Consider the following 15,168-nt stretch of genomic DNA (forward strand, 5'->3'; position numbering starts at 1 on the left):
AGTCAGGGGAAGATGCCATTCCTTCACCTTTGTTGGTAGGTGATTTTGAGTTGTGATATCTAATTCTCCTTTTGAGACAACCATCCCATGCAATCACACTAACGACTACGTTAGTATTCTACTGTACTAAATCAGTGCAGATCTATTCTGTACAATACTCAATAGCTACTAGTATAATGCATACCGGTACTTGAGACATACCCTAAATGGGTCATGGCCTAACCATGTGCATTCCATTTCATTTTTCATCATTACAGTAGGGAGGTGCGAGAGAGAGAGAGAGAGAGAGAGAGAAGTCACACCTCCCTAATTTAAATTAATACAGTGACTTTTTACATGAGTTATGTAGCCTACTTTGTCTTTGTGCTGATTCATATAGCATATTCTATATGAATTAATGTATTATAAACAATCTATACAGTGTACCTTTTATGACATGTGTTAACTCAAGGAGGTTTTATAGTATAATATTACTATTTATACATGATTTTTTTGTTATGGAGTTCCAACTGGCTGTAATTATTCAAACAGTTGTTAGATTTCTATTGATGTCATAACTCAAAAGAATTTCACAGGTGCTCTTGAGCCTTTCATAATCAATGTTTGATGCCGCCATCTTGCTGAGCAATCTGAATATTTATTTTGAGCATTATATGTTGGCCCTATTTTGCCTATTCATTCATTAAATTGAATGAAATATCACTTAACGTTAAGGATAAAGCTTGTAAGACATAAGTCAATTCCATCCAGAAATTTTCACAAAAGTGTAAATCAGAGCTGTTTCAGGTGAAAAATCAGGTGAAAAATTGTACCAACACGGCAACACAACAGCAACTGTAGCAAGCCCATCCTGAAAAGCTGGTTTTATCACTTTTCGGCTTAATTTCCCCAAAAGTATTATGGAATAATCTTCAAGTATAATTCTTTATTGATAGACCATCAGATTAGTGCCCGCATATGCCCAGTCGGGTAGTTGTCAGCTTTTATATTTCAGCATTTTTTGCTCAATTTCTGTTCGCGCATCCTCATGTCTGTACCGCCTACCTTTTTATTAAGAAGGGGTAGCGAAAAGTAATTACCATCACGTACAAAGGCACAATTAAAAGGTTATCTTCCTTTGAAAGTGGCTGGTGATTTTGCAATGAGACACTAGATCGTCCTCTTATCTGTGAGGCAGCTCCAGTTTAGCACATACTTAAGATATTTCTTGGTGGTGGCATCAAACATGAGATCAAAGGGAATAAAACTGTTGTTACTCCATGTATGAAACCTCCTTGATGTAACTATACACAGCCCAGTCACTGTACAGCGTATTAACAGTGTCTGGTTGGGCTAGTGTTAATATTGTTTTGATTTGTATGTGTTTTTTTATCCTTGTTGAATGATAAATGAAAGGAAACAATATGAGATATGAAACTTAAGATTAAGAAGGCTTTAAGTTTAAGCCCAAGTGCAAGAGTCTAAAAAGCTTAACTTATTGAATTTTTCTAATTCATTATACATAAATTTAGTTTTAATGAATGTACAGTAGATCCAGATCTTGATCTAGTCTTGTCATTTTAAATTTTCTTTTTTTTTTTTATTATAATGTGTAAAACTCAGTGTGTCTCTGAATCTTATGAAGAAAATATTACTTGTAATCGAGCTGTATATTGATCCCCTTTGATTGATACCTTAAGGGCCTAAAAACCCCAACCCTAAATTTTCCCCCAATTCTGTACTCGGGGACAGGGCCTAGGGTCAAAACAGACCCTGTTCTATTGTCTACTAGATAATACCAAGGCAAAAGGAAACTACAATAGGTCTAGTACTACTATTACTAAGTCTACTTACTAGTAGAGTAACTAAAGGTTTTAATAGTCTATGACAAGGGGCGCAGAAGAAATGTGTTCTGCCACCCTTGGTCTATGATGATGCTAGAGTGATGGCGCAAACTGATACTGTTTAATATAATGCTGTAATAGTCAAACTAGTCAAGTAGTCAACAACATATTGTACTTGTATACCTAAACAGCAATGGCAAAATTTTGGATTTGGAACAATATAAAAGGTTTTATTTTCTACCTTTTTTCATCTTTTATTTTTCAGGAAATTCTACCTGAGAAGTATACCTACTTTGTGTCGGACTACCAAGCACAAGGAACTGGGTTCACAGCATCTGTGAAAGTAGGTGCACAAGACGAAGATGCTGCAAGGCAGTGGCTGGTTGATTTCCAGCAGTCTTCAAAAACTACATGGCGGGTCATGAGAACGTGCCCAATGGCCGGAAAGTATGTGCTTTCTAAGGTAAGATAAGCAAGTTCTATTAAACGAAATCCACTTGGATATGAGTTGTATTGATCACACATCCAAAAATCTTTCTTTGTTTAGAATTAGAAAATGAAATGTTATTTTTTGATGTAAGCACTGTATGCCACACAACTTTGGACCCATCATCATTCAGTGCACAAACAAGTCTTAGAAAAACCAAGAAAAATGTAACTGGCATTTCTTTTGATGAGGTTTAATGTTTTTATGTGTTTATATTTTCTACAAATATAGAAAATTTACAGATGTCATCATGGCCAGCAGAGAAAGGCCAAAGAAGGGACAACTCGGCACAGCAAGGACACAGGTTGCTGTGCCAAACTCACCATCTCTGTGAGAAGATCAGTGCCATCAAGTGGGAGGAAAAGCAGGTACATTGTGTATGATTTTTAACTTCCAGCCTTGAGTTTTATTCAGTTTTTTTCAATCTCTTTGTCAACAGTACAATTTATCTGGGCATTTATGTACACTGTACTTGATAATAATATGGAAATGTAGTATACTTGCTTGTATACACCTTACTACCTAGTAATATGCTGTACTCAGTTTTTTTACTGTGCTGTTCCCATAAAGCCAAAAGTGCTTTAATAGAGTGTTAACCTTTTTCAAATCAGTTGACGCAAATTCTAAAAGCCTATAGATATTTTTGTATTCTTAACCAATTGTATATTTTAATATAATGAACTACATTGTATGGAAATTTAAAAATTGTCATATTTTTCTTCTTACCCCACCTCATTCTCTCCTTGTAGAAACTCAGATCCCCATTTGGAGTTGCTCCCAACTCTTGTAACCATCAGTTGGGAGCACAACCATGCCATCTCCATCCCTGCAGCCCTGAAATTCAGGGATGTGAGTGCCGACACCTGCCACAAACTGGAGGATTTATACAGAAGGGGACATTCTCCAGCCAGTGCCCTAAATGTACTCGAATTGGACCTTCAGGATGAATCTCCAGAGGAGTACATCCTGAATTCAGCCGACAGGGCTCTCTGCCCAGATTTAAAGTTTTGTTATAGGTCAGTGACTTCATTAGGTGATCCGAGTATCCTCTCGGATCACCTTCTGTATCTGTACTGAATCTTTCTTCTTTCTTTGTTTCTTTCTTTATTTCTCCTCAAAAGTTGTGCAGAGGTTAGCTCAGAAAGTGCATTGCCTCTCAATGTCAAACATATACCATATATGTATCATGTCGCAAAGACGACAGCGCAAGTAAAATCATAGTGATCAGTCGACCGTGACGTCACTATGACGTCATTATATGAAAACACATTTTCATGCATATCTCATTAATGGAATAGAATATTTCAATGAAATTTACGTCACATATATTTCAAGTCAAGCGAATTCTACTCATATTCTCAAAATTCATTTTTATCTCAAAACGCGCGCGTACGCGCGCGTTGAAATATTTGTATGCTCAAATCGAGCTCAAAATTTTTTTGCACACGTTTCAGACCATTTGGAGCATTTTTTGAAAAATTGAAAAAATTGGACGGACGCGTACGCGCGCGCACATATTCGCACGCACAGCTAATATGAAATAGAAATTTTCAATTTTTTCACACGGATTGGATGTCCGAAATGTCAAGAAATATTTCTACCAAGTTTCAAGTCGATCCGATTCAATATGACGTCATACGGGCCCGTCAAATTCAAAATTCCGCGCGTGCGTCAATGGGGATACACAGTGCAACTATGCCAAAAACCCGCCAATTTTAAAACGGATTTTACTCGTCAGGATGGACGGTGACCCCCCATTTTCTTGACATATTCTGAAAGCTGATGAGTTGTACATGTCATTTCATGGGCTGGCGATGCTGAAAAATTGATTAAAAGATATTAAATTTCTTAATAAAGTAAAAAAAGTAAATTTTCAAAATGACGTCATCAAATTTCAAGTTTACTCGAGCGTATCTCACTAATCCTTTGTCAATTTTCACCTAAATTTCAATATGTTGTAGCTTATGAAATGCTCTTTAATAAATGTGATTACACAATTTTGATTAGATGACAACATCACCTCGAAAAAATGGATTGAAAGTAACCTTGTCAAATTTGACCAGTTTACGTGTAATCTCTATGGGAGTGCAATTTTTATGGAAATGAAAATTGACATGACTATCTTTATCGAGCACTAGCTCACTTATGCTTCGGTGAATTTCTCTAAGAGTTTAGTATGTTGTAGCTGAGACGTAGGGCTATCGTAAGTGTGCCCTTCGTTTTTTCATACGTTGTTGGGATCACATGAAAAAACTTGGTTCAAATTAAAGCTTATCTTCGATGTATTGTAATATTTCTTTCTTTTTACAACTTTATGTGCAATAACTCAAGAAAAACATACCCTATCACCACCATATTTTGCACATGTTTAGTTCATGTCACGAACATTATTTCATAAAATAACAACTACTTGATCAGACGCCATCTTGGGTATGTAAATTAGGGTCAAAGGTCATAGATGCTTCATCCTGTATCTTGGTGAATACATGTCCTATCTTTCCCATATTTTGCACACGTAAAGACCATGTTACAGGGATCATTTCATAAAATAACCACTTTTTGCTCAGATGCCATCTTGTCTGTGCAAAGTGGGGTCAAAGGTCATATGTACTTCCTTTTCTATCTTCGCTATGACGTATTATCTCTATGAGAGGGAATTTTTTAGATGTGAAAATTGACATGACTCTCTTTATCGAGCGCTATCGTACTTATGCTTCGGTGAATTTCTCTCAGATTTTAATATGTTGTAGCTGAGACTTTTCACTATCAGGATTCGAATCATTGATTAAAAAAAAATCGGATCACCTTAATTTGTCAGTGATGACAAATTACAATCTCTAGTTGTTACTTTTATGCCTCCGCCACAAAGTGTCACCGGAGGCATTCTGTTGTTGGGTTGTCCGTCCGTCTGTCCGTCCGTAATCAATTTTGTGGACAGTGTATCTAAAAAGCAGTTATAGGTATCCTAATGAAACTTGGCATGTATATGTATGAGGTGGCAAAGTTGTGCCTATCAACTTTTGGGTGCACATGCTCGAGGTCAAAGGTCAAAAGGTCATGGTCAAATGCTCAAAATTTCACTATTTCCCCTGTATCTCTGCAATGTCTGGAGGTATTTTCTTGAAATTTGGTGTGTACATGAACTATCAAAAATAAAGATTCCCCAAAGAGAGTTTTGGGTCATGAGGTCAAAGTTCAAGGGTCAAAGGTCAAGTGAAAATGTTAAATTTTGACTTTTTTCTCCATATCTCAATTATTACAAGGTATCTTCATGGAACTTAGTGTAAATGCATGTACTGACTGACAGTGATCATGTAGGAAATTTATTTCTTATGGGTCAAAGGTCAGTGGATCAAAAGTCAAGATCAATGCATTAAAGTTGTCATTATATCCCTCTTATCTATGCACTGCTTGCAGGATTTTTTCATCAAACTTAGTGTATGCATGCATTACCCAATACAGATTCTCTTGGGATTTTCTTGTCAAAAGGGTCAAAGGCAAAAAAAGTCAAAGGTCAAGTGAAAGTGATAAATCTTCACTTCTTCTTTAAACTTATAAAAGGGTCAAAAGTTGGGTACAAATCCCCAAATACCTGCACTATTATTAGACATTATAGCCATTCATCCAAATAAACATAGTTCAAGGAAAGTGAACATTCAATGCATTGTCAAAAGCCTGTCATTTCTAATATTTTGCCAGTTATGTGAAACTGTCATCACACATTGTCAAGACACTGTGCTATAGACCCATTCGGAGAACCATGCATTAGTTTATTCATATGTTTATTTCAGTGTTTTGTCCAGGATTGTGTTCTTAAAATCTGTACTTTTTACTATGCATAATAATGTAATCATGACCAGAATCAGATAACTGATGTTTAGCTTCCATTATCCAAGGCAATTTATATTTCTATGGCTGTTTCTGAATTGCACATAGTTTAATATGAGTATGATCAGACATGTTATTTCGTTAATTGAAGAATCATAAGAAAAAATAGGAATTGAGTAATGGATAGATTTCAAATTCCACGAAGCACCTGTGTGCAACCTCTATAAATTACTTCGAACTGGAGATAACTTTGATGTCAGAAGAATACATGAAATGATGCAGATATGAGCTTCACAAAATAAAAACCCAATTATTCAAGGGTCGCATAATTGCAATGAATTCAACAGATTTACATTTGACATTTGCAGGACTCCCCCCCCCCCCCCCCCCCCCATGATTGGTGAATCATGAATAAGTAGTACATATAGATGATGTCCTACGAATAGTAGTAGTAGTAGTAGTAGTAGTACTACTACTACTACTATTTCTACTACTACCACTACTACTAGGACTACTACTGTTACTACTACTACTATGACCACTACTTTTACTACTACTTCTACTACTGCTACTACTACCACCACCACCACTACTACTACCACTTCTACTACTACGCTGCTACTACTGCTACCACTTTACTGCTACTACTACTACTACTACTGCTGCTGCTGTTACTACTAGTAATACCACTACTACTATACTACTACTACTACTTTTACTATACTAGTACTACTACTACTTCTACTTTTTAAAGTGCTCAGTCTTAGCAACTTGTAAGCTTTTTGCAAGGTACCATATTCTAGCTTCAGAGCTTCAGGTGAATGAAAATTATGATCAATTTATTCCTGATGCATTTTTCAAATCTTGAATTTGACAGGCTCTACTACAAGATATTTCAGAGAGCTTATGGCTCCACAGATGGGGCAGACATGCTTACCTTCCTGGAGGAGCAGGTCATCAACAACTATAACTCTGAGGCTGGGATGATTTGTGCAAAAATCAAGAAGACCAGCAACCAGGAAGTCATCATCGCTATTTGCACACCAATGATGCAACGTGTCCACTCCATGGTGGGTCACAGCAGTGAGCTGGTCTTCATAGATTCGACAGGTATTTTCATTTCATGATATTTGCATATTTATGATTTGAAAGAAATTATTGTATTGTAGCATTCAAAACCCATTGGATTATGTGCATACTTTGACAATTTGATATTTCAGGACCGTATAGATGTAAAATGCTAGAAGTACAAGTGTGTCTAAAAATATTGTCATCTGGTCATAACATACACGTGCCTGTGCTAGTCATTGTATACTGCGAAACTGGATGTTCCATAAATTCATACATTATATTAGAACTTGAGATGAAGGATTTTTTTTTCTTTTTGTTTTAATACCTCTCTCCCCCTGAAGAGTGCCAGAGCCAATATATTATCTGGTTGTCCATCCATTGGTACAACCTAAATTTTGTTAATTAACCCTAAAATAGCCATTTTCTTTTTACCATCTCACCACCGAGGGGGGCAGATTATGCCATTATTGACCCGACCATTAACCAGTCTTTGCCTATTTTTAAAGGTGCATGGTCCCGGTGGTTTAGTCAAATGCATACGCTGGCACATGGCGCAAGTTTCCTATAGAGACCTACGCTATCGACTCCTCCTTAGCGCTTATGCTGTGGCCCACTTCCCCAAGTCCGAAGAAGTCCGATTCACTGCAGTTAGTGGTCCGATCACAGTTCGGTTCATGATTTGGCTGAGGGGGATGACAGCTTTAGCGAACTTCTTTGTGATGTCATTCTAACAAGCACATATGCACGCACCCTGGCATTCCTACAGACTGCGCGATGCACAGAGAAGACAAAGAAGACAACGTTACTTAGCAACACCTACGCGCTTTACTCTTGATGACAACTCAACTTTGGTAATCTTCGTATCAATGCTAGCGGTGATCAGCAGTATCATCACCAGCGCCCTCTACACTATCGGGACTATGCACCTTTAAAGGTGCATGGTCCCCGTGTTTTAGTCAAATGCGTACGCGGGTGCACGGCGCAAGTTTCCTATAGAGACCTACGCTATCGACTTCTTTTGGCGCTTACGCTTTGGCCCACTTTCCCGAGTCCGAAGAAGTCCGATTCACTGTAGTCAGTGGTCCGATCACAGTTCGGCTCATGATTCGGCTGAGAGGGATGACAGATTTAGCAAACTTCTTTTGTGATGTCATAATAACAAGCACATATGCACGCACCCTGGCATTACTACAGACTGCGCGATGCGCAGAGAAGACAACAAAGGCAACGTTACTTAGCAACACCTACGCACTTTACTCTTGATGACAGCTCTACTTCGGTAATCTTCGGCAGTATCATCAACAGCGCCATCTACACTACCGGGACTATGCCCCTTTAATGTTTTTTATCAGTTTATATTGATTGATTATACCAATGGGCCAAGTGTTTGTATGATATTTATTCCCAGGTAATGTTGACCGCCATGGAAGTAGAATCTTCCTGCTTCTGACTCACAGTTCATCAGGTGGCCTTCCATTAGGGGTTATCATCACCTCAAATGAACAAGAGCAGACAATCACAGAAGGCCTGGAACTCCTGAAGACCATTTTGCCAACTGATGCATTTGGAGGAAATGGTAATGAGGGTCCAGCAGTATTCATTACAGATGATTGCTTATCAGAGAGGAAGGCTCTTCACACGGTTTTTCCGAAGTCTACCCTGCTTCTTTGTACCTTCCACCTTCTACAATCTGTGTGGCGTTGGCTGTGGGACAGCAAGCATGGTATCAACAAAGATCACCGCCAGAGCTTGTTTCTCTATGTGAAGCAAATGATGTACGCAACGGACCCCCATGCTGTTGAGGCAGCCTACCAACGTGCAAGGAGTGATCCTACTGTTGTTCGGTGAGCATGCCTGTGTTGTCTCTGTACTAGGCTTTCCATTGGGTGTAACATGTATTGGGGGTAACATGTATGCATTTATGGATTCTCTTTATATTAGGTTATCATATGATAGGAATAACATTAAAGGGCAAGTTCACCTTCATAAACATAAGGATTGAGAGAATGTAGCAATATTAGTAGAACACATCATTGAAAGTTTGAGGAAAATCAGACAATCCGTTCAAAAGTTATGAATTTTTGAAGTTTTTGTGCAGTACCTGCTGGATGAGAAGACTACCACTGCAGTGTATGAATAACTTAGATGTCACATGCGTACAACAATATGAGGAAAGTATAAAAAGAATTTCACAAAATTCCATCTTTTGAAAAAAGTACACATTCCCCTGACTCATTGCCGACAAATGTTATGGGTAATATTATTCCCCCTGCCTTTAGAAAGAGGCAAGTCAAGTGCTCTTTTATTATGCGAAAAAAAGTGAAAATATGTTGAATTTTCTTTTACATTTTCTTTATACTGTTGTACGCATATGACTCACAAGCTGTAGTAGTCTCCTCATCCAGCGGTTCCAACACAAAAATTTAAAAAATTCATAACTTTTGCATCGATTGTCCAATTTTCCTCAAACTTTTACTGATGTGTTCTACTAATATTGTTGCATTTTCTCAATCCTTATGTTTATGAAGGTGAACTTGTCCTTTAAGGGAGTTTAAGATGAAAGAATGGTTATACATGTGTATTTACATGAAGTTTCTACAAGTTCTAATCTCATTTTCAAAATTCTTATATCTATCACAGAAGATGAGATGCAATTAGTAATTGCATTCAGAACTGGTGGTCTGAAAGAAAAAAAAATCAGAAAAAAGCTGTAAAACTTACAGTGACAAAAACATATATTTAACCTTGCTAAATGTGAATATAATCTTGTGTATAAAGAAGATGTGTGGTAATTCTTGTCATTCTTTTAAATTTAGGTACCATGGTTATGGAGCATACCTCGAGTCCCTATATGAGAGACGTCAAGTTTGGGCTCAGGCATTTAGATTGGGACTTCGGATCCGGGCCAACAATACCAATAATTATGCCGAAGCTGCCATGAGAGTCTTGAAGGATTCCATCCTGCAACGATCCAAAGCCTTCAATGTGCCGCAATTGGTAGACTTTATCCTCTGCAGGCTTGAAAGTTTCTACCAAAGGAGACTTCTGGCAGTTGTCAACCAGCGCCCACTGAAGTGGAAAATCCAACCCCATCGTGGATCGACGATCAGCAAAGATGACATTTTCAAAGTAAATATTTTATAAATGTTATAAATTGTTTAAAAAATAAAATTCTGTGTAATCTTCAAAGTGTGATTCATGTTAATCTACAAATGGGCTATGGTACTAGCCACCATGTTTTTAATGTGTCAATCTAACACCCTCACCCCCCCCCTACTAACGGTAATTCATTCTTCCGTGGCAGTTTATAGCCGTGCAGGAGCATTCCTAGAACAGTCGCTATTCAATCGTACATAGGCCTGTGTAGCGAGGGTCTATTTACGGTAGCGGTAGAGCTAGGTTTTGTAATAACAGTTGTAAATTATTTGTAAAAGATTGTAACGCTAGAAGACTAACCTATAACGTTAAGGGTCTACAACTAAAGCAAGCTTGTTGAGGTAAGTGTTTGTGGTGATGTATGAGAATGTGAACTTTCTAACAATGTAGGGCCTAATCTCTTCTGTCTGCAGTCACTGGTACGTGAGCTGTAGACTACGGACCTGGCCCTGGTCCAGGTGTAGCACTAGTACAGTAGTAGCATAACCTAGAACTACTGGTGTCAAAGAAACTTGCTCAGTTCAGGCGGTGGTAATACTAGTAAGTAGTATAATGGGAAATCCTTTGCCTTCCGGCCCTGTCACGACTGTCTAACATTAACGGGAGTAGCAGGCTCAGTCTTATAGCTTCCAACACATTCACCAGTTTGTTTCTCTCTCAAGCTGCCATACCAGTTACAACAGTTTGGCAAAAACAAATCTGTTGCAATTTCGCAATTCTCGCTTGTAGCGCGTCATTATGCTGTGCATGAAGTGTGATGATACTGCTTAGTGTGCTCTGTACTGTGGTCACGGCGATTGCATTCGTGTGTGTGCAAAGCGTCTCTGTGTATGTTGCGCGCATCATAACAATTGGTTTTTTGATGACGTCACCCCTCCTGACATAACGCCATTTGTTTAACGTAGTCGCACTTATATTCCATGGTTGTACGTAATTTACGTCATGTTATGAAAATATAACGCTTCTCATCCTTCTGACCATGGTCACGTGACTGCATTCTGACCAATCACACATTGATATCTACATAGGTCATATCATATTATTATATAGCTATCCTTATGAATAACATTGTTGCTCTGTTTTTTTTTTAATCCTTGAATACCTTTATGTATGAATTTAAAGCAGCTTGCATTCATTTGATACAATTGATCAATGATTTTTAGCGTGAATGAAAGTTGAGAAATGGAATGAACAATTACATGTTAGTTTCAAGCTACTCTTACAAGGTAAAAAGAAACTATGCAAGGACACAAGTTCACTTGAAAAGTATATCAATACTAAGAAGAAAAAAAATAAATCTGTTAAAACAGCCATGATATCAAAGTCTAAAACCCAATTATTGCATGTAATTCCTGTTATTATTGCCAGACAGGGGAGAGTACCTACCAGGTCACCAGCCAGAGTGATCGACTGTGTCGCTACACTGTTGACATGGCTGTTGGTGTGTGTTCCTGCCATGAAGGTGTCACTGGGGGTGCCTGCAAACACCAAGAGGCCATTGTGAGGCACTTTGACGTGGCTTCGAGCAACTTCCTGCCTACATCTGCTACCGAAAGGACATTGCTGCTTCAAATTGCGACTGGGTGTAAGAAAAATTGAGCCCTATGGAATTTTACTGTTGGAATTTTAATACACATTCAACTTGCTGTTTTGTTGTTAAATTGATTTTGACCATTGAAAGGCTGTGACTGACACAGAGTTTGACTAGTTCCAAAGTCAACTGTAATTCAGATATAACTGTCATTGGCCAACATTAATGATTCCAATTGTCTGTAAATGACTTCCTTCTGTCTTTAAAGGGGAAATTCAGACATTTTTGAGCTGTCAGTGAATGGAGCAAAACAAGAAGGACTTAACATTGGAAGTTCGCTCAAAATCTAAGAATTGGTTCAAAAGTTGTGCATTTTTAAAGTTTAAGTAAATCCTTATTATGGGGATTCTTGAATTGGCAACACTGCCAGTATCTGTGATGTAATTGTGGAGAACTCTACATTGGTTTTGTACACAAAATTAGATTTTTTTTCTGTTCACAAAACATTAGGTCAGGAATAAACCTGATACTTTCAAAAATGCTTGCAGATTTCATGTAGCTTTCGTTCAGATTTAACTTTTTCTCGCAGATCTCTCAATGTGTACATGTATGTATAAGTGTATTTTATTACTTTTGTTATTTTGGTCATCAGATGTTTTTAATATATGTATATAATATAATTATATAGTTTTTATATTTTGATTGTAGACTGATTGTATGATTATGTATGTTACTATAAAATGAAATATGATATTGTACAAAATTCTGCAATTCAACCATCTTCATGGCTGCGAATGAATTTTTAAATAAACCATTACCATTACAACACGCCATCTTCATACGTAAGCAGAGCAGGAAGTCATCAAAAGTTATAGACCAATTCGGGTTCGTTTAGGGCAGCAGACAATTTGTGGCACTGGGCACAGCCATTAGCTCATTTTGCGGTGTCCCAGCATACCCCCCTTCCCTCACCCCACGGGCAACGTGTTTATCGCGCACTTGTAACAAAGGTTCGCGCACTAAGCAAGCATTCGCGTAACCAGTATGAGATGCCTATTAGCTAAAGCAACCATGCATCAGTTTTTCATTCCATGCGCATGCTAATGTAGTCTTTCTTATTCCACTTAATTCACTTGAAGAAAATTAATGTCTCCATTTATTTCTACATGTACTTTGATATGGGTATGTATAGCCCATGATCTAACTTCACTGAGTTTGTATATAACTACTGTAAAAGTGGAAATTTTCGCAGTGTTGAAATTTTCGCGCATTTCGCTCAACCAGAAACTAGCGCGAAAATAAAAGCCCGCGAATATTTTTGCTTGCCATATGTTCCTGTGTGTGCCGTCTTGATTCCGCGGAATTAAAAACACGCGAAACTCTTCTGACCCGGCCAATCGCGAAAAAATATCCACTTTTACAGTACTACAGACAAGTCTACAGACAAATCTAAAGATTGAAATGAATGCTTATTCATTTGAATTTAAGGTGATGACAATGTTCCGTCAGGTTGGCTGGACCCTCTTCAGACCTCTGAGTCAATGGCAGAAGACGGGCCAGAACCTGAACAGCATGGCACATTGCCAGCCACAGGCCATAGTGAAATACAAGACCCTCAACTTGTTCGAGTCGAAAGTCTCCGTGCTCAAGGTGATTTGCTCAACGCATTTGACAAACGACTCCATGGAAACGTATCAAGCATCTCTGACTCACGATGTAAGTATAGCTTTCTATTCTTTATTACTTGGTTATAACAGCATGTTTGCATTTGGGACCATGAAAATTATGACCTTGTTAACAGGTCTTTTGCTACATCCGTTTAATGAAAAAATAATGACGTTAAAATATTAATAAAAACAAGATTTTAAAGACCTTCCATCACCCAAATTACTGTGTAATGATATGATTTTGTTTTATGTGATCTCTCACTGTAATTACGTTTTACTGCATTAATCTCTTAAACATGAGAAGGAATCATGAACACAGGTCTACATTGAATCTTTGCGTTTGCTGAGAGAAGCATTTGATATTGTCTTCATTCCAAGTAGTAGAAGTATTTTATTCCTCATTTTAGCTAAAAAACAAAAAAATCAGATAAACAAAAGGATTTATTTTTACCAATATTATGTATTACAAAAGCATTTAGTATGGAATGATTACTTCCATCTAAAACCTCAAAAATAGAATCATTTGTGACCTGCTGCAACAAAAGGATCAGAAAGTTGGGGGAGGATGATTTTCTTAAAATGACATGACATTATTCCCTTACTCTTCCACTTTAATGTCATATACAGTATACAATGACTCATAAAAGGACTCTGTTGAGGAGATATGAATGATTTTATTAGCACATGTGGAGTGGTTTAGGAAATCAGAGTTTCGAGAAAACCGCCTTCAAAGTTTCTTTCCGAAGCTATCATCGTCAATGGGAAGCAAGACAGTTTTCATCGTTTCACAATAGAAGGTACGCTCCTAGCAACCTCCACGATTATCATTCAAGCTTAGCCCCAGTGGTCTATGCACGACCAATCAGTAACCAGGATGCCACACACTGACCAATGAGGTCACTCCCTCGTTGCTAGGGGCGGGGTCTTACAGCTGCAGCTCTAAATCCAAATCTTCGGACATGCTTCTGTTCTGTTGAAAGTTGGAAAATCATGGCCCAGAAAAATGTTATTTTCTTGCCTTTCCTTTGATCATTTACCTTAGATATTTTGGCACATGATAGAAGATACATTAGACTACAAATTTGTATTAAAAACAGAAATCCGAATGTTCTAACGGATTTTGATGATCTGACTTAAATCGCGATTTTCTCAGTTCACTCGTCAGCGACTTTAGGATCCTTTTGTTGTAGCGTGTCACATTTGGTTCCATTTTGTGCTTAAATTAAAAAGAAAAAGAAAAAAATAGTCAAAGATTGAAAAACATGCTTTGCTTTATATTGCCACACAATAGTTCTGTCCTAAAACGTCAACGATTGTGCGATATCATCCGCAAAAACATTTTTGGAAAAGTCACTAAATTTGAAGGAAATTGGAAAAAACTCAAGGAGTGGCAAAGAAATTTATGTTAGGAGGCACATATGCAAGCATGTTTGATGGTATAGCACCAAATATGCTGGCACAGTAGTCTTTGGAGGTGACATTTTTGGCTTTCACTTTTTTGAAGCACTATATGATAACCATCGTGCATATTTTTTTCACAGGTGCATTTTCACACCACAACAGATATTCTGAGAGCACGTACGACCATGCAGCTCAGATTTTTTA

General features: G+C 37.8%; 1 protein-coding gene across 1 annotated transcript; it reads left to right on the forward strand.

Moving 5' to 3' along the window:
- The first annotated feature begins 2,117 nt into the window (after positions 1-2,117).
- LOC139745213 (uncharacterized) lies at positions 2,118-13,768 on the forward strand. Its single transcript, XM_071655618.1, has 8 exons — positions 2,118-2,286; positions 2,542-2,678; positions 3,060-3,326; positions 7,016-7,248; positions 8,618-9,053; positions 10,026-10,338; positions 11,734-11,950; positions 13,385-13,768. The coding sequence occupies exons 1-8, from the start codon at positions 2,245-2,247 to the stop codon at positions 13,648-13,650; spliced, it is 1,911 nt and encodes a 636-aa protein (XP_071511719.1). The 5' UTR covers positions 2,118-2,244; the 3' UTR covers positions 13,651-13,768.
- Positions 13,769-15,168: the final 1,400 nt, after the last annotated feature.

Source organism: Diadema antillarum, unplaced genomic scaffold (assembly GCF_040938485.1).
Source record: "Diadema antillarum isolate AM-2024a unplaced genomic scaffold, OU_Dant_1.0 seq00001241_RagTag, whole genome shotgun sequence".
In the NCBI taxonomy this organism is placed as follows: Eukaryota; Metazoa; Echinodermata; class Echinoidea; order Diadematoida; family Diadematidae; genus Diadema; species Diadema antillarum.